The 24,918-nt window shown below is 38.3% G+C and overlaps 1 protein-coding gene across 2 annotated transcripts in view; it reads right to left on the reverse strand.

Moving 5' to 3' along the window:
• The window catches only part of MATN4 (matrilin 4), a 53,887-nt gene that overhangs the window by 14,851 nt on the left and 14,118 nt on the right, over window positions 1-24,918 (reverse strand). For both annotated transcript variants that reach the window (XM_034413897.2, XM_087889160.1), the window contains exons 2-4: window positions 3,673-3,782; window positions 1,248-1,817; window positions 387-509 (exon numbers count right to left, since the gene is read on the reverse strand). In XM_034413897.2, the coding sequence (XP_034269788.2) occupies window positions 387-509; window positions 1,248-1,817; window positions 3,673-3,748 (769 nt within the window). In that variant the 5' untranslated portion in view covers window positions 3,749-3,782. The remainder of the gene's footprint in view (window positions 1-386; window positions 510-1,247; window positions 1,818-3,672; window positions 3,783-24,918) is intronic.

The raw sequence follows: 24,918 nt of genomic DNA on the forward strand, positions 1-24,918 counted from the left end.
TAGATGAGCATTGATTTCTATGAACACTATGTTGGGTACCATAACTAATATATAATCAATAACTATTAATTGTGTGTGTGTGTGTGTGTGTGTATACTTCTGGGGCCCCAGCAGATTATCATTTGCATCAGTAATCATCTATCTCATCCCATTATGACCACTAGATCACTTGATCATTTTAATAAAAAAATGCAAAGCTAGCATGCTGCAAAGTACCAGCCCCCATAACCAATGGATCCCACAGCCATTATGATAAAACAAAAATGGCAACCAAATAGCAGAATAATAGTTAAATGTTTTTCCTCGGTGCAGAAAAACAACTTTGTGAGTGCTCACAACATAGTTTCAAAATTTCACCCGTCAGTTAAATAATCTATTACTCTTACTTGAGCATGTTTTTCCATCTGTGTTAAGTTTGTATCCTGGTTTACACTGGCAATAAAAGGAGCTTGGGATACTGACACAAGTGTGCTGGCAGCCATGATCAAGTTCTGTGCACATATCAACACCTGGAAGAAGTAAGTTTGCATATTGAGAAGGAAAGATGTGCTGCAAATTGTAATATTGTTAAAGCGGTGGCGGAGTTCCTGTGAAAGCATGTGGCTCCATTTAAATTTCTTTCTCTTTAGCTGGAAATTTGGATAGAAAAGATCCTTTAGCAGTATTTCTCAGCCTTGGCAATTTTACGATGTGGGGGCACCAACTCCCAGAATTCCCCAGCTAACATGGAACAGTAGAAATGAAGCAACAACCACAACACAAACATAGTAATGGCAATAATCCCCCCACCCCCATACTTATATACATATTTCAGGAATAAGTTATTTGAAACCAAGAATGGCTGCTGAAAAAGTGGATTTTTGAGATATTTAATCAGTGCACATGCCCACTTTGAAGATCACGAACACCTCAAAAAGGATCTATAAATAAATATTAGTGTTACTGTATAGGACATGCTTTATTTTTGAACAGTTTTGAGTGAAAACCCTTCACAAAACTTCACTCCTGAGTGAAAAAAGTCTGTTTCAAGCATTTGGGAAATGTTTGAAATAGAGCTGTTTTCCAACTGAAAATATTTCCAAAATGCTCAAAACAGATGGACCCACACTTGAAACACACTTGAACACTTGGGATTTCAAATTTAATGAAGCTTTCATATTCAAAAAGATTTGCCCACCCATGGTAAGTAGAAGGAAAATAAGGAGGATTAAAATCAGTCTCAATGCAAGCTTTATTCCTTTACTCACCGCATAACTTGTCCTGGAACTGCTTGCCAAACTGTTGGATAAGATCAAAGGACTCCACCAAGAAGACATGTTCCTCCAGTGGGGGAGAGGCCATGGCCCTCAAAGAGTTCATGTCTGCCCGCTGAACACCCACAGCATAGATCTCAATGCCAGCAGCTCGTGCCTGAGCAGCCACTTCAGTGACACGGTCCTGGGGCCGCCCATCCGTTACAATCACAGCCACACGGGGAATCTTCCTATGAAGTGGCCGGGCCCCGTTCTGTACGGTAAAGGCCACATTCATGGCGTATTGAATGGCCAAGCCTGTCATCGTGCCTTGAGCCAAGGGGACAATGCTATTGATAGCCTTCTCCATTTCAGCTCTGGTGAAGAAAGACTTGAGAGAGAAGACGTTCTGGACTTGGCTGGAGTATTGGATCACTCCAACCCGTGTGGCGTTTGGTCCTATATCCAAGTTATGGATGATATCAATCATGAAGCGCCGCATGGTCTCAAACTCATAGGGACGGACACTGCGTGAGCTGTCAATCACAAAGACAATATCCAATGCACGAGTTTTACATTTAGTTTCTGGAGGAGGAAAAAAAGATACAACTGGCTTAATCATCGTGTATACTTTGAAAAAGATATTCCTTCTTTATTAATTAAGATTGTATTTAGACTTTTTTTAGTGTATCAACTAAAGAACATGAATGATATGTGGCACAAACATACACACACACACACACACAAACTGTAAAGACTTTTAAAACAAGACTACAGATTTGTCACTCCAGGTAAAATACCCTTAAATGGAAAGTAACACTCAGTACAATTCATTCTTCCATTTGATAAATAAACAAATATCCTTTAGAAAAGAGCAGGCAATTTAATGCACAACATTTATTTAAGCTTCATTTGCTATCAATACTCAGCAAGGTCAATTACCAATAGCAATGAGAGTTCCACTAAAAATCATTATGAGGTGCCAGATTGCCTTTTCTGGTGTTAACATATCTTGACCACAAAGTTGCTATTATTCATTGAAAAAAGATTGAGAAAAATGTAGAGGAGTATTACTGTTTTGGTTTTGCTTGCATATAGCCTACTCTAGCAAAAAAAAAGAAAGAAAGAAAGAAAGAAGAAAAGCCAGTATTAGACATTAACATTTTAGAATTGTCCCATACATTATATTTTAACCCACATCTAAGATATTTTTTAAAAATTGTATACAGTGTATATAAAAAATTAGGGCTTATTAGGATGCTTTGATCCAAAAGGCATGAAACTGACTTGCTAATTCAAAGTCAACTGTTTTAGTCAATGGCCCCTTTTCCAAATGTTTCCACTAATGATTTTGCCAATTTCACAGTATATTTATATGGAAATTAGTCCAACTTAAACATACTGATTAAACATGTGTTGGGCTACACTCTTAAACTGAAATTCTTCCATCACCTCAATTTATTTATTTAAAATACTTCCATGATTTCTACCTTAAACTTTCAGTAATGGCATGTGCAGGGGTGGGTTCTACTTACCTTTACTACCAGTTTGTAGCGGGGCTGCATGCATGTGTGCTCTTCTGCGCATGTGCAGAAGCGTTTTGATGACGTCGGGGTCGGTGGGCGGAGCCTCCCGCTGGTTTTACTACCGGTTCTATAGAACCGGTATGAACTGGGGGCAAATCACCACTGGGCATGTGGGACTTTAGTAATAGAAGATTAGGGATATTGAATCTCTATTCAGACAGGGTAGACATAGTATAGATCAGGGCTGTCAAACTGGCAGCCCACGGGCCAGATGCGTCATACTCTGGCCATGCCCACACCTGGTTTAGCGAAGGGGGGGAAAACAATACTTCATGTGACGCTGCTGTGACACTGCGAGTTTGACACGCCTGGTATAGATACTGCACTAGTGAGAAAAGCCTTACGACTTTGTGTAAAGTATATACACTACAGCACTATGTTGCTGCATAATGTGCAGGGAAAAAAACCCTCACCAACCCACAAGAAATGAGAAATGAGAAATATGACCTAGTTCAAATTCAATCATTACTTTTTCAAATTTAATAATGAATGTTTTTCTGGTGGGAAATTCAGATTGTACATTATGAGATGCATTTGAATAGTGGTAAGTAACAAATCTTCACTCTTAAATGAGTGATCAATTGAAAAAAAGTATCTTTTTGTCAGTTAATTTTGATTGTCAAATGAATGATACATTGATTGATTATGTGTCATCAAGTGGATGTCAATTCTTTGGCAACCATAGAGATAGATTTTGCCCAGGACTATCGGTCCCCACCTAGATCTTCAGGTCTTCCAACAGTGATTGAATCTACCTTGCTGCTGGACTGTCTATATATCAATCTGTTTTTAGCTTTATCTTGAGTTTTAATTCAGGTTTGATTTAAAAATCAAAAAAATTAGCTAGTACTTACCTAAGAGTTTTGGACGGCCTTCCATCATGGTGAAGGCAAGCATTAAAAAAGGTATAACATACAGCAGCTTCATCATTTTCTTTCAAGATGATAGGATCTCAGGAAAAAGTCTAAAGTGCAAAAGGAGAATGTATCTATTCATTTAACCAGATTTTTATAGTGTCTTCTCACAAGGCTGACAAAAATATCTGATAATGTAGTAGAGTCATGTTAATTTGGGTGTGGGTGTGTGACTTCAAATCAGTTTTTTACTCCTGGCAACTGCCTGGCCTAATCCTTGCTATTTTCTTTGCAAGATTTCAGAAGTGGTTTGTCTTGTCATTGGGCTAAGAGAGTATAACTGGCCCAAGGTCACTCAGCTGGCTTTGTATCTAAGGTGACACCTTATGTACAAACTCACCTGGTTTCCAGTTTGGTGCCTTATCCACTACACTGTACTAGGTCTCTATGCTAATACTGTATATGACAACAAAAAATCAGGAGTTTAGTAGAACCATTTCAAACTAATACATTTTATTACAAGGCATATGCTTTTTGTGGCTAGACCAGGGGTGAAATGCTCCTGGTTTGGACTGGTTCAGTCAAACCAGTAGTGATGGCAGCCAGTGGTTCGGATAACTGGTAGCGATGGCGGCCGGTGGTTCAGAGAACCGGTAGAGATGGAGGCCGGTGGTTCGGAGAACCGGTAGTGATGGCGGCGGGTGGTTCGGAGAACTGGTAGCAATGGCAGCCGGTGGTTCGGAGAACCGGTAGCGATGGCAGCCGGTGGTTCGGAGAACTGGTAGCGATGGCAGCCGGTGGTTCGGAGAACCGGTAGCGATGAAGGCCGGTGGTTCGGAAAACCGGTAGCGATGGCAGCTGGTGGTTCGGAGAACCAGTAGCAATGGCGGCCGTTGGTTCAGAGAACTGGTAGTGATGGCAGCACGAGGCTCTTCCCACCCACCCAGTCATCATTACTCCCTGGTTTTAACCAGGAAGTAACCTGTTTTTACCCTCTGCACATGCACAGAAGGGTTTGCGCATGTGCAGATGTGACAAGGCGCATGCACTTCCGAACCGATTGGGAAGGTAAGTACATTTCACCCCTGGGCTAGACTGTTTTAGGACCTAAATTGGATAATTGGGGAGGGAGAGAAAGACCAAAAGGCTATGCAGGTGGAGGTTACATGTGAGACTGATTACCAGCACCTTACAGATTAATGATTGTAATGTATTAAAAATCTACTGTGTTTGTTGAGATCTTCTGAGGTTGCCTGAAGCCTTTTGGTGCACGTGAGTTCAACAACCTCTCATAGTGGAATTAAATAAGCCTTTTAATAAAATATATTAGTCACCAGAATCCTGATGTGTTTGATATGTTTTTTTATCTGATAAAATTTTATAACATTACTTTCACATCCAGTTGTTCACAAATGTTTTTTTGAAGGTTAGCTATCTAGCTTGAAATCTCAATATAGATAACATGGTTTGAAAGTAAAAGATCATTTTAAAGTTGGTTATTCAGTGGTAAACTACTGAGCATATAGGGCTTACCCTTAAGTTACTTTGTTCCAAATTATACAGAGTTCTGAGAGTCTAAAGCAGTACTCCAATTCTTTGGGGAACATAAGGCAAGTGCAGTTTTGTAAATGTTGGTATTAAAAATACCAAGTTACTGTTGAAACTATTCTTAATGTAAAAGCAGTCGTCCCAATGGGTGGTTTCATGGTATTCCTCCTGCTATATTATATTAAAATTCTTCATCATCTAGCAAAACAAGAGAACATTGTGGCTTTCTGATGGAAAGCCCAACTGCATGTTAATGAACTTCATTTCAGTATATAAGACAGAATAATTTATTGAAATAAAATATTCCTTTCCCCAAACTCCTCTCTCTATTACTGTTTTGTACAACATGCCAAAATATACATTTTAGGCTAGTATGTTGTGCAAGCCAGCCCTGGGCAGTTAGTTTATGGTTCTGTGTACTGTATGACCCAAGAAGTGGTAAATAGAATATCCATGGTTACCGTAACCATATATGGCTTATTCAAGGAGGTCAACAGGCCGCCATATTTTCACAACTTAGAATATTGGGAAAATGAGCAATTCACCAAATCCCAAACTGACAATTTCATTTAAAATAAATAAATAAATAAATAAATAAATAAATAAATAAATAAATAAATAAATAACTTTATTGTCATTGTACATGTATACACAGTATACCCATACAACAAAATTCACTTAACACCCAAAGACCAGGTCCCACACACATAACAATCCCCAAACACATAGATAAACACATATCTCTATTCATATTCAGGATATTTTTAAACACTCTAACCCAGTTGACATAAACCACAGGAAAAAAAAGGATATTAGCAGAAACAGATCCTTCTGAATAATTCAAAACAAGATGTCTAATCAATAGCATATTTTTCAGTGTGGTGACTTCTAAATGTGGAAGATCCCAAATGATTTAAGGAGAATAAGAAATGCAGTAATAGCAAAGTATTAAAGTGTGGTAATATAAGTAATATGGGCAATATTAGTTTTGGAACTCTGGAAAAGAAGAATCTCTAGATATTAATGTAAGTTATTGATGAAAAGGTACCAAGGATCACAGACTTCCCAATAGTCTGACCTTAACTGGTAATGCTGGCAAAACCTGCCTGTTTGGCCCAGAAGTATGTTTAGGAAGATTGGCACTTGATTTCAATAGCAATAGCACTTAGACTTATATACCGCTTCATAGTGCCTTATAGCATTCTCTAAGCTGTTTATAGAATCAGCTTATTGACCTCAACAATCAGAGTCCTCATTTTACCAACTCCGGAAGGATGGAAGGCTGAGTCAATCTTGTGCTGGTCAGAATCTAATCCCGGCAGTGGAATGCAGAGTTAGCCTGCAATGCTGCATTCTAACCACTGAGCCACCACGGTTCCTCAATGGCATCTTATAGCTTTGACAATAATTATCTAGGGCAGTGATGGCTAACCTTTTCCAGACCGAGTGCCCAAAGCAAGCAAGCACACCCAAACCCCCAAAATGCAATGTGCATGCGCACCTGGGCATGTGTGCCGCTCTCCATTTATGCTTATGCGGCCCGCCTACTGCACCCCCACGCATGTGCGTGCAGCCCCCCACATGTGCCCTACCCCCTGCGCATGCCAGCATGGCCACCCCGCATGTGCCCTGCCCCCGCACATGCGTGGCAGAGACCCAAAGACTAGCTGGACGATGGAAGGCAAATGTGCATGCGCCGTGGAGCTGAACTGGGGCAACAGCTCACGTGCCATCAGAGGGCGCTGCGTGCCACCTCTGGCACACGTGCCATAGGTTCGCCATCACGGATCTAGGGTATCTAAAGAAAAATAATAATAAGTTCATTTCAAGTGTCCAGCATTCTAATTATGGGAGGCAGCAGGATGCATGAAAGGGCATCTATCTCCCATGATCAGGCTCTGAATGTCTGAAAGAAACAGGCAGACCGTGCTGGCCTGGACAGCCCCAAATCTCCATAGCAATAACTGCAATGAAAACCACCAGATTAGTACAGGTTATTATAATTTTGTCAGCAACAATTTTTGAGGTTGAAGTGCTATGAACATGCAATGTGGTTTGAAAGAAAGCAGCCTTGAGCCTTCAGAGATTTCACAAGTGCAATAACTTTTTCCAACAGTTTGTCCAGAAAAGCCTTAATATCTATCTATCTATCTATCTATCTATCTATCTATCTATCTATCTATCTATCTATCTATCTATCTATCTATCTATCTATCTATCTATCCAGCCATCCATCTATCCATCCATCCAATTTATTTGCCACCTATCTCGCCATGGGGCTACTCTAGGTGGCTTACAACAATAAAAGCAGAAAAAGGAAAGAAGGCTAAACATAACAATAGCAAAAAAATGGAACACTAGAATAAACAATGAAAAAGAAAACAATGGAAATACCACCATATGGGAATGAAAGATGGGTGGCGGGGAAGCAGAGAGCAAGGAGGTGGGGGGAGATGTGGCTTGCTATCAGTCTAGTAGCCACCTCCAGTGTGATGCTCCGCAGGCCAAATCTTCAGACTATTACTGCTGTTATAGAAACAAATTTCCATAACTTGAAGATTGAAAAAGCTTATGGGGTGGGAGTGGTGAAGAGGACTTTGTAGTAGTATGCTCTTGCTTAGTGAACAATGCATGGGGACACTACAAAAAAACTGAGGAATTCTCTGAGACTATGCTAAAAAAAAATGTAGTGTTTTCCTTCTGTTTTGAAAAGGGAGTTGTTGCAAGCCGAAGCTACTTTTTTTCCACAGCTTTGTCATGTAATTCCCACTAAATTTTGGAGGCAGGAGAAATCTTACTGAGAGAGAATGAAACCTGTCATGGACTGCCTCCTAGTGGCCAATATAAGTAAAAACACTGTTGCGATATTTTCAGGATCAGACTCAATAAATTGTTCAAGAATTAAGAGTTCAAATATATCTCTCTTTATTTACATAAGGCATTCTATATTCACTGAATATTCACAGATAGAAGCACAGAATGAACGTATGCAGCTCCTTATATATACAATGGGTGGAGCTAATTATGGGAGTGGTAAAGTATGAATACATTAAGAAGTGAAGAATAAGTTAACCCCTGCCACACTGTTCATATATTATTTACATAATGGAGAATAAGGCATTTACTTGTGACAAATCCCCCTCTAAATGCCGATTCGATATATTACAACAATTACATTCAGATTCAGAACAATATAGTACATGTAACTTAGAAGTCAGGTATTTATGTTGCTTGGATGGCAAAGGCTTTGTTAATATATCAGCTATTTGCTCCGATGTTTCGCAATGAACTGCTTTGATAAATCCATCCTGAGACAACTGTCTCACGTGTTTAAATTTTATATCTATATGCCTGGATCTTTGTCCAATGGCATCAGATCTAGATATTTCGATAGCAGCTTTGTTATCTTCATGCATGATAAAAGGCAAAATGGGTTTTTTCCAAATGTCAGAGAGTAAATCATTGAACCATACAAGGTTATTAGCTGCCTTAGATAGACAAACATATTCTGCCTCTGTTGTTGAAGTGGCTACTAACTCTTGTTTGCCAGTATACCAGTAAACTGGACAGTCATTGAGAAAGAATATATAACCAGATGTGCTTTTTCTACATGAGGTATCTCCAGCCCAATCCGCATCGGCATAACATGTGAGGATGGGCTCTTTTACGTTTTTAGGTTCCAACAATAAACAGAAGTCTAAACTATTTTTCAAGTATCTTAATATCCTTTTGACAGCTTCCCAATGGTATAGTGATGGTTTACTAACGTGTCTGGACAATAAATTGAGAGGCAAAGCAATATCAGGCCTAGTCCAATTGGAGATGTAAAGAAGTGAACCTATGACAGACCTGTAAAATGTATTGTCTTTGAATTCAGGAGATGATTCTTCTGTATTCTTCAAAAAATCAGTTTGCATGGGAGTGTCACATGGCTTAGCGTTACTTAAGTTACATTTATTCAAGAGCTCTATGATTTTGTCCCTTTGAGAGAGTTTAAATCCTCTTCTGGTTTTACTGATTTGAACACCAAGATACTTATTTACTTTACCCAAAGATTTCAATGAAAAATGTTCATTTAGTTTTGTTACAAATGCCTCTTTCCTTTCTTTATGTTTACCTATGTATAAAATGTCATCCACATAGATTAGTACAAATTCTAGAGAATTATTATCTTTTTTAACAAAGAAGCAATTGTCGGCAGTAGTGGCATTGAAATTCATAGTTTTGAGAACTTTTACCAAACAATCATACCATTGTTTACCAGATTGTTTCAGCCCGTATAAACTTTTATTTAATAACCAAGTCTCATTTTTGTTTGTGTATTGACTGTGGGGTGCTCTTACATATATTTCCTTATCTAACTTTGCGTGTAGGTACGCAGTCTGTATGTCGTATTGAAATACATCGAGGTTGAGTGCTGATGCTATAACCAGAGCTGTTTTGACACTCTCTGTTCTTACTGTGGGGGAGTATGTGTCTGTATAATCCTCGGGATATTTCTGTGCATAACCTTGTGCAACTAATCTAGCTTTGTATAGGGTATTGCCTCCTTCTAAATTCTTAATTTTATATATCCACCTAGTGCCAATGATGGTTTTGTCCTTTGGTGCAACTGTAGGGGTGAACACATTTAGCCCTCGTAAACTATCCATCTCTTTAGTCATGGCTGCTTCCCATTTTATCTTTTCTTCAGGAGGAAGCTTTAACACTTCCTCATATGTGTTAGGTATTGGTGATTCTCCATCCATATACATTACATAATCTTTGTATTTATTTGGCATTTGATTTCTGCTACTTCTGGTTGTTTTTTCTGGTTTACTATCATTGTCATGTAAATATCTTGCTTCTTTTTTAGTTAATGAATCTGTCTTTATTTTATGTTGACGGTTTGTCCATGTTTTAATTTTATTTTTATGTGTATTGTTACTGTGCTCTTCTCTAATTCTTTTTTCTTGAAGTTTGGTATCTGTATTGGTGTTTGGGAATATTTCATTAAGATGTATTTTAGACCAGTTGGCCTGTTCATGGAACACAGCTGTTCTGGAGACTATGAATTTATTATTATTATCGATAAATCTGTATCCTTTTGTACCTGTCTCATATCCCATGAATCTAAGTCTCCTGGATACGTTCTCACCTTTGCGCCTTAGTTGTTTAGGTATGTGTACGTCTGCAGTGACTCCAAATATGTGCATGTGTGCTAATTTTGGTTTCCTATTATACATCACTTCGTATGGTGTCTTATTTACAATGCTGGACCAAGTTCTATTTTGTGTGTAATTAGAGTATTGTAGGGCTTCTGACCAGAATTGTTTACCTAGGCCAGCATCTTCTAAAGTGCATCTAATCATGGTTTGTAATGTTGAGTTCTTTCTCTCTACCACTCCGTTCTGGAATGCAGAAAATGGACTAGATGTGTAATGTAACATTCCTCTGTCTTTTAGCCATTGGGAGAATTCCTTAGACATGAACTCACATCCCCTATCTGTCATGATTTGTTTTATTTTAATATTGTGTTGTGTCTCTATACGTTTGTAAAACTCTTTAAATTTCTGAAAAGTTTCATCCTTATGTTTTAATGTGTAAACAAATCCATAACGACTATAATCATCCACAATTGTTAGAAAATAACGTTTTTTATAAGTAATTGATGGTGTTAGTGGACCAACTAGGTCCATATGTACCAAATCAAAAATTTTGTTGGTTGATCTCGTTGACTTTCTAGGTCTGGGACTAGTTTTGAGCTTTGTAGATTTACATACTGAGCATTCCAAATAGTTTTCACAATTTTTTATTTTAACACCTTCTGCATGTTCAGTCATCTTTTGTACTACAGGAAAACTGGCATGTCCTAATTTCCTATGTAAGACATGAGCACACTCATCATGAATTGGTTTACCTATCTTAGGTTTTTTTTTATTGTGTGTATCTTTGTGGTTATGGGTTACCTCACGTTCTTCATTGTCACTGTTGCTATTCTCTCCATTATCTATTTCATTATCATTTTCCATATTTGAATCAATGTTGTGTAACCATTCTTCCCTTGTCATTAAGTAAGGTAGACCTCCTTTGGTTATTACTGTACCTATGTTTATTTTGTTTTTTTCTAATGTTGCTTTTCCTTTTGAGAACACAATGTTAATGTCAGAATCTCTGCTTAGTTTTATGGCACTAAGTATATTATGAGGAATTTCAGGTATTAGTAATACCCCCTCTATTTTTCCTAAGCCAGGTAAGATTACATTCCCTCTACCTATAACTTGAACTTTTTCTTGGTTAGCCACTTTGATTACAAATTTATCTTCTACAAATGAAGATAATATGTTTTTATTAGTAGTAGTGTGATTAGTTGCTCCAGAATCAATAAGCCAATTATTGTTCTCTGGTTGTGGTGTGTTAATGTTGTCATGTTTGTTTAGCCCATTCAGTGAGCCAGATTTTCTATCCTTTGAGTTATCTCTGCCCCCTCTATGTTCTCTATAGTTGGGTGGACTTCTATACCTAAGTCTATCATTGGAAGACTGTCTGTTGTTGTACCTATTTCTATATTCTGACCTATGTCTATCCTTTTGAATTTTGGGACAATCCCTCCTATTATGTTCTTTAGATCCACAATTGTGGCACCTAAATGTTTCATGATATCTTTCTTGAAATGCTACCCTTTTATATTGTTTGTGTTCTATTTGGTTGTTATAACGACTTCTCCTTGAATTGTCTTCAGCTATTAACTTATTGGATAGGCTTTCTATGGATAAGTATCCTAGATTGATTGTGTCTAAGTGTGATATATAATTATCCCATGATGGGTCAAGCGAATTGATGATAACACTTTTCATCGTTTGATCTGAAATCACCTCCCCCCTTAAATGCAGTTCTGCTCTAATCTTGTTTAAAGATATTAAATGTTCACTTATGGTAACCCCTGGCTTTATCCTAGAAGAGAAGAAATCTTTAGACATTCTTGTGGTAGTGGCTACGCTTTCACTGTGAAACAAATTAAACATGCATTGAATAATTTCTGAGACAGTCAGATTTTGCTTAATACTGTGATACATGGCAGGGGACACACTGGAAATTAATAGGAAAAATGCTCTATGATGTAAGCAATCTAACTTTAGAGTCCAAGGTCTTTTTGGGGGGTTGGTAATAAAAAACATTAAGTTTTCTTTCATAAAGACAACCTGGAGCTGCTGATACCATTCTTGCAAATTAATGCCATCTATTCTCAGCTTTGGGAAGTCACTGGGTAAATTCCCAACATTGTTGGGTCCATTACTTACAACCAGGGGTAGTCCGTGGTCTTGCAAATGTTGAAAATTGCAAAACGGCGTGGGAATGCTCGCAACGAGTCTGCATGGTTCTCTCTGCATCTCATGACTTCCTGGGTTGTCTGCGTAGTCCCGCGCATGCGCGTTGCTCATTTCGTTCCTGGAGTCATCGTGAGAGGTTCTCGCTGCTGCAGCTCCCTCGCTTCGTTCTTCTTCCGATGAATCAGTCTCCGGCTCGATCTTGGGAGTCCTGGTGATGGCGGGCGCTCGTCTTCTTTTGCTGAAGGCGCTGGTTCTTGGATCAGCCTGCGGTGTGGGGTGATATCTGCAGGGCTCTCTGGGTTCAGGTGTCGGTGCTTTCGCCGTCTGGGTAGGAGCGGGTAGATTTTGAGGCGTTGGCTCGCTTGCTTACCTTTTGGTTGATTTTTTAGTAATCTTCAGTTTCGGCCCAAATGCAGCAAAAAGCGTTTTCATTGCTGATTTTATTTGTGTGTCTATCGAATCTTCTTCATTCTCTGTTTCTGATTCTTCTGAGGTATATACTTTTTCTTTTTCATTTTTCGTATCGAGTAAGGCTTTTCGCGCCAGACATTTTGAATCCTGCTTCCTGATTGGCTCTGCTTCACTCATCTTGGGAGTCCGTTGAAACCAAGATGGCTGCCATTCGAAATTTTGCGCGGGATTGTCGGTTTTCTTCTTCGCTGTATTTTTATCTGTAAGCATATCACTTACTAATTTTGAGTCTTTTGGTTTTTCAGTAGCGATGTGCTTCTCTCTCGCTGCTCCGTTGTTTTTTAGTATATCTTGGAGGTCCGCGACAAGACTTTCATCGCTCTTTTGGCTCTTTAGGAGTTTTAGTATCTCTGACCTGAGTTCGTTGTATTCTATTTCGTTTTCTTCTTGGTCATCATTTTCATTTATTATTTCTTCGTCTTCTGTGGTGTATTCTTCAGATTCTCTCGAAATTGCATTTGTGGACTCATCTATTATTTCTTGATCCGCTTCCATTTCTTTGCTGTATGCCCTGGTGTTGGGCCTATCTCTTTTAGACATGTTTAAGTTTTTATTGAGTCAATTCAACCATCCTCTGCTACCAGATTGTTGCGATATTTTCAGGATCAGACTCAATAAATTGTTCAAGAATTAAGAGTTCAAATATATCTCTCTTTATTTACATAAGGCATTCTATATTCACTGAATATTCACAGATAGAAGCACAGAATGAACGTATGCAGCTCCTTATATATACAATGGGTGGAGCTAATTATGGGAGTGGTAAAGTATGAATACATTAAGAAGTGAAGAATAAGTTAACCCCTGCCACACTGTTCATATATTATTTACATAATGGAGAATAAGGCATTTACTTGTGACAAACACCATAGAGGATATTTATTTATTTTATTTATTTATTGGAATTTGTCAAACAAAAACGAGAAGAATAAGAGAATAAAAGGGATGATAGGCACGTTAGTGCACTTATGCACGCCCCCTCTACTGACCACTTAAGTATGAAGTAAGGTCCGTGGAAGTCAAATTGTGACTGAAACTGTGAAAATTTGTAGCTGAGACAACTGAATCAAGTAGGGCCTTCCAGACTTTGACAACTCTATTACAGAAATCATATTTTTTACAGTCAAGTTTAGAATGATTTACATTGAGTTTAAAGTGGTTGTTCACGCACGTATTATTGCGATTAAAACAGAAAAAGACATTTACAGGTAAAACATTACTACATGTAATTTTGTATGCAATACCTAGGTCTGACCGCAAGCGACACAGTTCTAAGTTATCCAAACTGAGAATTTCGAGGCTAGTAGCATAAAGAATTCTCTTGTGTACAGAAGAACGCAAAACTTTTCTCATGAAGTACTTCTGAACCCGCTCGATTGTACTAATGTCAGATATATTGTGGGGATTCCAAACAGTTGAACAATACTCTAAAATTGGTCTAGCATAAGTTTTATAAATTCTGATTAGCAATACAATGTTTCCAGAAAAAAAGCTTCGCAAAATTAAGTTTGCAACTCTTATTACTCAATTAATGATACTGCTTTTTTTAAAAAGGAAGGGTACTTAATTAATCTATTTCAAGGGATAAATACCCAGTTTAAAAACAATTCTCTTAGATAAACTGGCTATTTATTATGAACAAATCTAAACAAACATCACAAATTTATTCTGCAGATTTCCACTCATACCCATAAAATTGATTTAACCCTCCAAACACTACAAGCTAAACAAGATTTCATTTATTCATTCTAAATCATTTTATACTTTGTCACTTTATGCTACTTTCACACTCCTAAAAACTGAGGTATAATTCCTCCATTTTACTAAAGGCCTCTTTTGTATATATACAATATTCTCCATGTCAGCCATTTCTCTTCCCCGAACACCAGAAATGCCTTTTTCATGCCTCTGCAAAATTTCCAACTCAATTTTGTGTCAGAGCCAAAAAAATAAGCCTAGAAAGTTTAAGGCATACAGAATTTCAGTTAAGAAAATTGACCATTTCTATTTAGCAGGAGCTAAAAGACTCCCTGAGGGTTGATGCATGAATCCAGTTTCTGTTCTGAGCAGCAGTTGAAGCCAAAGGCTATCAACATAAATAAACATAGAAAGGGAAACATGCCAATTAAGATATATCTAAATTATTATTCTCGGTGTTTTTTACTTAGGGTAAAAAGCGTGATATGTGAAAGTGTAATGCGGTCTATTCTGCAACAAATTTGAGGTGGCATAACCCATTGCATGAGTACAGTCCTTGGGTAAAAAGCTGAATGTATCACCCCAGGCTTGTGCTTTCACAAAATACATATACACAGTGTGTGTGTGTGTGTGTGTGTGTGTGTGTGTGTGTGTATGGTATCAATGTATTTTTTTAAAAAAACCTACATTTCATTTGAATTTGAATTTGAATTTGCAATTCAACAGTTCAAATCCCTTGTGCCGCGTATTGGGGTGAGCTCCCGTTACTTTTCTCAGGTTCTGCCAACCAAGCAGTTCGAAAGCACGTAAAAAATGTAAGTAGAAAAATAGGGACCATCTTTGGTGGGAAGGTAACGGTATTCCGTGCGCCTTTGGCGTTTAGTCATGCCAGCCACATGACCACAGAGACGTCTTCTGACAGCACTGGCTCTTCGGTTTCAAAACGGAGATATGCACTGCCCCCTAGAGTTGGGAATGACTAGCACATATGTGTGAGAAGGAACCTTTATCTTTACCTTTACATTTCCTTATGTACAGGAAGATGCATTTTATTGGATAAGGATCTAAGAGGAAAGTTTAAGTCTGCCCTAAGCAACTGTATTTGTCTAAATTGGAAAACCAGATAACAATTAAATGGATCATGGTACAATTCTTTTATATAATAACAGTCACACAGTACACAAAACAAATCTTATTAGACTGAACTCTTGTATACTTAGAATGGATTGATGAGCTACAAGACCAAGTCAAAACCATATGGTTTAGGTTTAAATGTGGGTTCATACACTGTTCTGGTCATCTAATTCCTTCCGTAACCTAGCCCAATGTTTCCCAACCTTGGCACATCTTGTCACCTTTACATTGCCAAGATTGAGAAACACTGACATAGCTTAAAAGACCCCTGATGCAGAATATTGGATTGTGTTTATTATTATCTCCTTCTGCAGCCAATTTTGTTTCATTCACATCTTATTTTCTTTTTTCTTTTCCTTTTCGACAGGAGTGGGGGGAAGCAGTCATAAGCCTAAAGTGGCAATGCAGAAGACTATTGTTATCACGAGGACTTAGTCACATATTCTGATTTCTCCTTATATTAAGAAAAATCTAGAAACTTAGAACTCATTCTAAGCTAGCCTGCTTGTTTTTCCACGCTTGCTTGCAGAGCAAAGGAGAAGGGAAGTGGAAGATATCATGAAACTCTCAGACTTTCAATTCCCATCCCAGAATCATGAGCCAGACAATTAAAGACAGGTCTTGCAGTCTCCTGACTATGACTACAGCAGGGCCATGAAATCATGGTACCAAATTTTGATAAAAACTATCAGGCTGTTGTTGTTCGTGGGGAGCTTCTGCACAGAACTTAGCATTATGAGCCATGGTAGCGCAGTGGTTAGAGTGCAGTACTGCAGGTACTTCTACTGGCTGCCAGCTGCCTGCAATTTGGCAGTTCAAATCTCACCAGGCTCAAGGTTGACTCAGCCTTCCATCCTTCCAAAGGTCAGTAAAATGAGGAGCCGGATTGTTGGAGGCAATATGCTGACTCTGTAAAACTGCTTAGAGAGGGCTGTAAAGCAATGTGAAGCGGTATATAAGTCTAAGTGCTATTGCTATTAGGTATTGTGGAAACTAGTCACCCTTAGGCAATCTCTGCTGTTGTTATTAAAGAGCTCCTGGCAGCTTGTAAGAGATTTGGGCGTCGTCTTGTTTGGTACGTATGCTTTTTATGCTATGCTTTTAAATCTGTCTGCTTGATTAATCATACGGTTTAAATCCCTTTATTTAGTAGTGTGTTCATTGCCTCTGGCGCCAAACCCCCCTCCCAAATTTCCTGGGTACCTGATCACTACCCTGACACTCGGCAAACCAAAGCCCAAAAATAGTTTGGGGCAATTGTGCTGTGAACAACATTTCTAGAAGTGTATTGTGACCAAACCTCACCTCAGGAGCAAACTGGCAAATAGCCTGATTTACTGTTTCCAAAAAATGAAAGATGAGTGACTTACAAAGATGAAGAATTACATAATAAACACACCATCCTAATTTATTGGACTAAATAAAGATGTGTCTGTATGGGCACGTGTGCATAATGTATGAAGTTGTAATACCGTGATTGTGTATGTATATCAGGGGTGAAATGGTCCCGGTTCAGACCGGATCGGGCGATCCGGTAGTGATTGTGGCAGGTGGTTCGGAGAACTGGTAGCGATGGCAGCGCGAGGCTCCACCCACCCACCCAGGTGTTGTTACTTCCAGCTTTTAAAAGATTTTAAAAAAAGCTCTGACGATCACAGCTGTGCCGCGCAATCGTCAGAGCCTTTTTTTTACCTTTTAAAAGCATTTTTTTACAACCTATTCAGGCGAATAGTTTGTAGAAAAATGCTTTAAAATAGTTTTTTTAAAAAGTTGGCCATGCCCTCCCAGTCACATTACCCCGCCCACCAAGCCACGCCCACAGAACCGGTAGTAACAAATTTTACATTTCACCACTGATGTATATGTACTGTGAAGCTGTACGTTTAAATATACAAAACACCAAAGAGGTATTTGGCAGCACACATGTCTATAAATGAACCATCTCTGTCTTTGAATCTTCAAAGCAACTGCCTCATTTGCAGGGCTCATGCAGCTGCTTTAAAAAGTATTCCCTGCCATCTGCAACTACTTCATTTCCGAGGTGATCCCAATGGAGGCAGCTTTTGAAGAAACTTGTAAAGGATGGGGTTGCTTTAGTGACTTTAAGAGAAGTACTTTATCTATGTTAACACCAATTACAAAACATTTATCCCAAAGGCTTTGACTAGACTGTGGACAATGGACATATAGTATTAGAGATTATTATATAACCCTAACCCTAACCCTCGTTATACATTAATTGTTGGGATGCTCCCACAATGTGAATGATTCCATCATTACATCCATGAATGAGTAGCCTCCCTATTATGCACTCTCTACTAAGTACCTGAAGGCAGAACAAGAAGCAAAGGATGGAAACGAATCAAGTAGAGAACCAACCTAGAAATAAGGAGAAATTTCTTGACAGAACAATTAATCGGTGGAACAGCTTGCCTCCAGGAGTTATACATGCTCCATCACACTTGAGGTTTTTAAGAAGAGATTGGACTGCCATTTGTCTGGAATGGTATAGGGTCTCTTGCTCAAACAGAGGGTAGGACTTGAATACCTTCACAGTCCCTTCCAACTCTGTTATTCTATTATTCTATGTACCAGCAGTAAATGACTGGGGAAGTACAATACATTGGCCATTTTTATAGACTTCACAATTATGACAAAACCGTCTGCCCAAGTCCAGTTTATTGCCTGGTATGTCTAAAACTGGGCAAAGAGGGACACACATACACATACACACAGAGAGAGGGTGGAATTGCTCCTTTTATCCTTGCATCCTGCCAGCCCTGTCCTTGTCTTGCTGCCCCTTTCCCAAGATCTGAAGCTATACCAATATTTGCTTTCCCATGTGATCCTTCCTTCAAATCTCTTTGCTTGATAGGAAGAGACTGGAAACAACCACCAGCCAAGGAAGATGGGGGCCATGAAATAAGTGGGAAGGACAAGCCTATGCAGATTTTCTTTTACTCAATTTCAAACTTTTATATTCAGGTGAAAACCTGAGCAGAACTAAAGTTGTTTCTAAGATTGAATCATGAGACGAGATGCACCTTTACTCTGAAAAGCAAACATAGGAAATAGATTATGCTACTTGCCCTTTAGTTTTTCTTCTATTTGCTATTGGATTACTATGGAGAATATGGTAAGACAAGAACCAGGACTCTTTCATTCTTCCTAAAGGTAAAGGTTCAGGTTCCCCTCACACATATGTGCTGGTCGTTCCCAACTCTAGGGGGTGGTGCTCATCTCCATTTCAAAGCCGAAGAGCCAGTGCTGTCCGAACACGTCTCTGTGGTCATGTAGCCAGCATGACTAAATGCCAAAGGTGCATGGAATGCTGTTACCTTCCCACCAAAGGTGGTCCCTATTTTTATACTTGCATTTTTTACGTGCTTTCGAACTGCTAGGTTGGCAGAAGCTGGGACAAGTAACAGGAGCTCACCCCGTTACGCAGCACTAAGGATTCGAACTGCTGAACTGCCAACCTTTCGATTGACAAGCTCAGCATCTTAGCCACTGAGCCACCACATCCCTATTCATTCTTCCTAGTGATGGACATTTGGCCTAGAAGCAGAAGATCCATGACCAGAGAACAGCAGGGAACAAGAGGAAGCCCACTACAAACATTTCCTCCAACTCCTCGGTTTCTTATGTAATAATCTGCAACCAGTTTAAGTGGTATCTTCCCCATCTTATCCACTATTATGCCTGCTGGTGAAGGTAGCAGAACGTCTGTGGGAAATCAGCAATTAGAGAACAGCTGGGGAAAAGAAGTGCAAATACTGAGCAGCATTGGAAACTTAGCATCTAAGCAGGAGGCCTTGGGACCTAAAAAACAAACAAAAGGAATGACATTTTGCTCTAGAGCCAAGGTGCTCTCAACTGGTTGGTTGTTTTAAAGCAAAGACCTGTGTAATTTAAATGGAGGGAATAACATATTTGTGCTCACATGAAAACTAGCCAGGAGATAAGTAGCCTCGTGCAAGACGTGACAAAAACCTTATCTCTACCTGCAGTTTACTGTAAGTGTATAAAAACAAGCGAAGAAAAGAACAAAGACTGAACAGAAGACCCAGCTGATGCCTTTCACTTCCTAGAATACTGTAACCACAAGCAAAAAGGGATCCCTCATCACGTAATGGAGCCAGGTAAGCCAATATGAAACTCAACTCTGCTTACTAATATCTTGCCCTGTTCCTTCCCAAGTTTCATATATGAACTATTGGTCATGTACTAAGTTTCAGCAAAAGCTGTTGCTTTGGGTTTCAATACAGCCTGCCAAGTAATAATTCCTCTAATTGTTATTCCTGGCTACCTGTTATCAGAAATACTTTGAATATTCCAGTTAAAATCCTTTGGGACAACCAGAGACATCAACTCTTTGTCTCCTGATTGTTATGATTCCAACTCTCCAAATTCCTACCCAGCATCATCAAAGGTTTCTTTCTCTTGATACTGCACTCTTAGCACATCTAAAAAAAAAAATTGTACAATCCTCAACTTGAGATGTAACATTTTATGGAGGATATTGGCAGGCAAAGCAATTTTATATGAGAAAAGATTGAAAGAATCTCTGCAGAACAGAACAAGAAGCATCTAATTGAGTTTGCAAGATACATTTGAACTTACACTTGAGGGCTCTTTTTAAATTCAGTTAGGATGGATGGATGGGTTGACTGATTGACTAACTCCGAGAACTCAATTTTATCTCCCCAAATTCTGTGAAGTAGGTTCGGTGGAAGGAGAATGACTGGCCCAAAGTCACTCTAGGAGCTTTCTGGTTGAAGGAGTCTTAAACCTAGGTCTCCTTTGCCCAAGTCCAACACTTTAGGTATCACAGTTCATTATAATTCACTACAACTCTACTTTGAGACTGATAAATTCACATTATTTTTGATGTTAGCACATATAATGGCTACAGTCTTTAAACAAAGCTTCTGAGATGAAGAAGTCCACCATGTATCAGTTATACTGTAAATGGAAAATGGCCCAGATTAGATGTCAAATGACATTAGCCTAAATAGGAGTAATCCCCACAGAGCTCTGCACTAACAGCAAATGAAAAATTATCAATATTAAAATTTCACTGACTTTCTGAAGGTAGGAATTAAATATGCTGAAAAATTGAGCTTTTGTTGGCTTTTGGTTTCTTTTCCACATGATGTGAGAAATTGACATGCCGTACAGTATATTAGTGCTAGATTGGTCATACAAATGACCAATCTAATGGTATATGTACGTTTTTGTTCTTTTACTTTTTCTGTTATTATTTTTAAAGAAATAAAATGTTTTAAAAAGAGTAATAAGCCAGGAGGGCTATAGGTCACTGGAGATAGGATTATATAATGGGAGAACAGGAGAATGACACGTGGTCCACTTTGTTCAGATCAGATTGCAAAGAGTCTGCCTAGAAATATTTGGAACAGTTCTGAGTACATCAGACATGTCAAAAATTCCAGACTCCATTCATGGCAAAAATAGATACAATCAGGGGGAAAAATCCTACTTAAAACTTTGGAGACTCCTCAGCAGTCAAAGTCAACAGCCCTGGGCCACCTCAGACACTCTAGATATTGTTGAACTGTACAATCCAGCAGATGTGGTTGGCATGGCTAATAGAGAAGGATCATGGAAGTTATATTTCCATGTATATTATATACAGAGTGCTACAGTTGCCGATCACTAAATTAAACTGAGGTCTGGCTCGAAATATGGTAACTTTCTTTGATCCTAAGCATCACATATAGTGCTCAACTAATGACACAATTTGAAGCAGAATTTCCACTGTTAAGCAAGGCAGCTGTTAAGTGAGTGTGCCCAATGTTATTATTAAGTAAAGTAAAGTAAATCACTGCACTTGTTAAGTGAATCAGGCTGTCATTAAGCAAATCCAGCTTCCCCCATTGACTGTGCTTGCTGGAAGCCAACTGGAATGGTCACAAATAGTGATCGTGTGACACCTCCAGGACACTGCTACCATCATAAATACATGCCAGTTGCCAAACACCCACCATTTTGATCACCTGACCATATGGGGATGCTGCAATGGTTGTAACTGCAAGTTAGGACTGTTCATAACTCCCTTTTTTTGGTGCCACTATAAGATCAAATGGTCACTAAATGGAAGTCCTCTTTGAGTTGAGGATGACCTGTTCTACATTCAACAAAAGTCCTGATTTTTCTAGGACTGATGAGCACTCAGTATGAGACACCATGTTGTCAAAGCAAGAAAATAAATTCACACCTGTAGGAGGTCTGGTAACTATTTTATCTCTTAGCCTCTCTGTGTGTCATCCTGGGGAAAGAATGGCTCTCAGAAAAATGTCCTACTAGGCTGGTAATCATTTTTCCATTAGTCTTTGATCAGGTCCCCATTACCAGCCAAGAAACCAATCCATAATAATTGAAACATGAATCTGTCTTTGCCCTTAACACAGTAACAAATAGTTTCCCTGGTTCAATTCCTAACCCAGCTCCTTACAGTCATAGCTGGTGATGAGAGAGAGAGAGAGAGAGAGAGAGAGAGAGACCTGAACAAAAAGCTCTTTATAAAGCAGAGAGATCATTTTACCTTTTATGTAGTACAGAGCAAGAGCGGACGTCTCCAGATTTTGAACCAGTCTGTCTAAAGTAGCTCCAAATCTATTCCCACGGGGAAAGATTAAAAACAGTGCTCTATACCACTAAGATGTTTAAACTAAAACTGTGCTAAAATGGATGCAAATTCTTTAGATACAAAGAGGGATTTCAGAAGACTTTTGAATATTCTCTCAAAGATGCCAATGGTTTTTTTTTCCCAGCTCTCTGCTATTCTACTATAATTGTAAGGTATAATTTAAATTCCAAAAATCATATTTTTCTGGACAATCCTAAGTATATTAGTCAAGTGCGTAACTTCTCCTAGCTGCTGAGATGTGTGATAATATGTTGGTTTACAAGAGAATCTCTAGATTAGAGGTCCTAATTTGCACAGAATAGAATGAGGATGCTTGGAATAAAACTGGGCTGTAATTTTACACATGGTGGAATGGCCAAAATGTGTCAGAATTTAGCAGGATTGCCCTTAACTACTAGCAAAGAACAGTTTATGTGCCATGGGTATAACTAAGACTTGTAATCTAAATGAGAAAATGAGTCCTTCGGGAGTAGGGTGGTATATAAATCAAATAAAAGTAAAAGTAAAGTAGTGTACTGTATACTAGATTACAATAAACTGAAAGGGCATCTGGTCATGTTCATAGTATATAGAAGATTGAGACTTGGAATCTAAGAGAAATAAATGGTGAAGAGCAGAACATAAATGAGCCTGCAAAATTAAGAATCTAACAGACTTTAATAAAAGTGAACGAATCCTATGAAGCAGAACTGTGTGGGTGTTTGTGTGTATAAAAATGTAGATTTAATTATGAGCCAAAAGGTCTAAACCACGGGTGTCAAACTCACAGCCCACGAGCCAAATGCGTTATGTGCTGGCCACGCCCACTCCCGGTTTAGCAAAGGGGAACAAAGTCACAATACATCACAGGATGACAACATGATACTGCAAGTTTGACACCCCTGGTCTAAACTGTATGCCAGAAGGTATGAATTGGTATCATCCAGGTGCATACTGTATAAAAGTATACAATGATAAATTGATGACAGTTATCATATCATACTCTAATAAATGTTGATCATGAAAAAAAAAAAACCAGTGTGGGGATTGCATGGCATTCTGATCAAGAGGAAAACATGATTTTGCTGATGGAATCAAGATGAAAGAATAAAGAGAAAATGATTCAGCCATTCAGAGACCCTAGAATGAATTAGAATGGAAATCTTAGAAAATAGTCTATTTATTATAAATTCATATTTTAACCATAAATCCATTGATATGCATACATGTCAAAAGAATTAATATAAAACTGAAAGCATGATTGAATTGACAGTTTATAATAAAGTCTGGAAGAACCAGTGAAGTATATTTGGTCCTGAATGTGAGACAGATCATATATATATTTTTGGTGAGGTTAAGAATCAACCTTAGAGGGAAAAAAACGATATGGAAGAAAAGGAATAAATAGAAATAAACGAAAATGAAAATGAAAATAAATCAATTGCATGAAGAGAAAGTACAAGTCCTAATTGGAAAAGAATTAGAAAAGAAATTAATCTTCCAGCTGAATCAAAATAAAAAGATATAAATGGTGTCAGTTTGTTGAAAAATGGACAGGCAGCAGACACATTTTTTTTTGTCCTCAGATGCCTTTGCACAATCTAATCTGATGACCAAAAAGGAGGAAAAATACTAAAAACTTACACAATCAAAAACTAAGATTTCAGCAATACTTCAGCAAAACAAAATTTATTTTAATTTTTGCCTACAGACCATTGGTTCGTCCAGAACTTTTGTATTGACTATTCTTTTAGTCAATAATTGTACATGATGATTTGGGAAGGTTTCCAAAATGCTGTTAATATCTGTGCTTTCTGCTTTCTATGATACACCACAAGGAATTTATGTCTGAATCTCTGTTTTGCCTATATTTACAAAGCTAACATCATTACGACCACAGCTATGTAACATCTATTTACACAGCCAACTATGTTCTGAATTGACCATCAACCTAAAATAAACCTCATTAGGCATTTGAAGAAGTATCTTTCATTTGCCATGTAGGGGCATTTAGCAAGAGAGGACAACTTTAAAAAGAGCACTATTTTTAAAATCAAGTTAATATTACTTCTCATAAGGTCTACTTATCCCTGCCATTATTATAGTGATATAATGCCATTGCATTATTTGATTATTATTTTCCAACTGTTGAAATCAGGAAAAAAGTGGGCTGTATATCATAAGATATTATAGATGTTAGCATTATATAGATACAACCACGAATATGGTAGGGGATAGTCCAAGTTACAGTCTGATAAACCAAAAGTTTACCGGCATATCTAACCATTTTAATTAAAGGACGTATTTAAGGACTTTGCTAAACTTTCACACAGTGGAAAATGGAATGATTTAGAGTGCAATCTTATCTATAACTACCTAACCATGTCATACAAACCAGATTCACACACTAAGTCATCATGTGGTTTCCTTGGTTTT

The sequence above is a fragment of the Pantherophis guttatus genome, chromosome 3 (assembly GCF_059756535.1).
Source record: "Pantherophis guttatus breed Tessera chromosome 3, ASM5975653v1, whole genome shotgun sequence".
NCBI lineage: Eukaryota > Metazoa > Chordata > Lepidosauria > Squamata > Colubridae > Pantherophis > Pantherophis guttatus.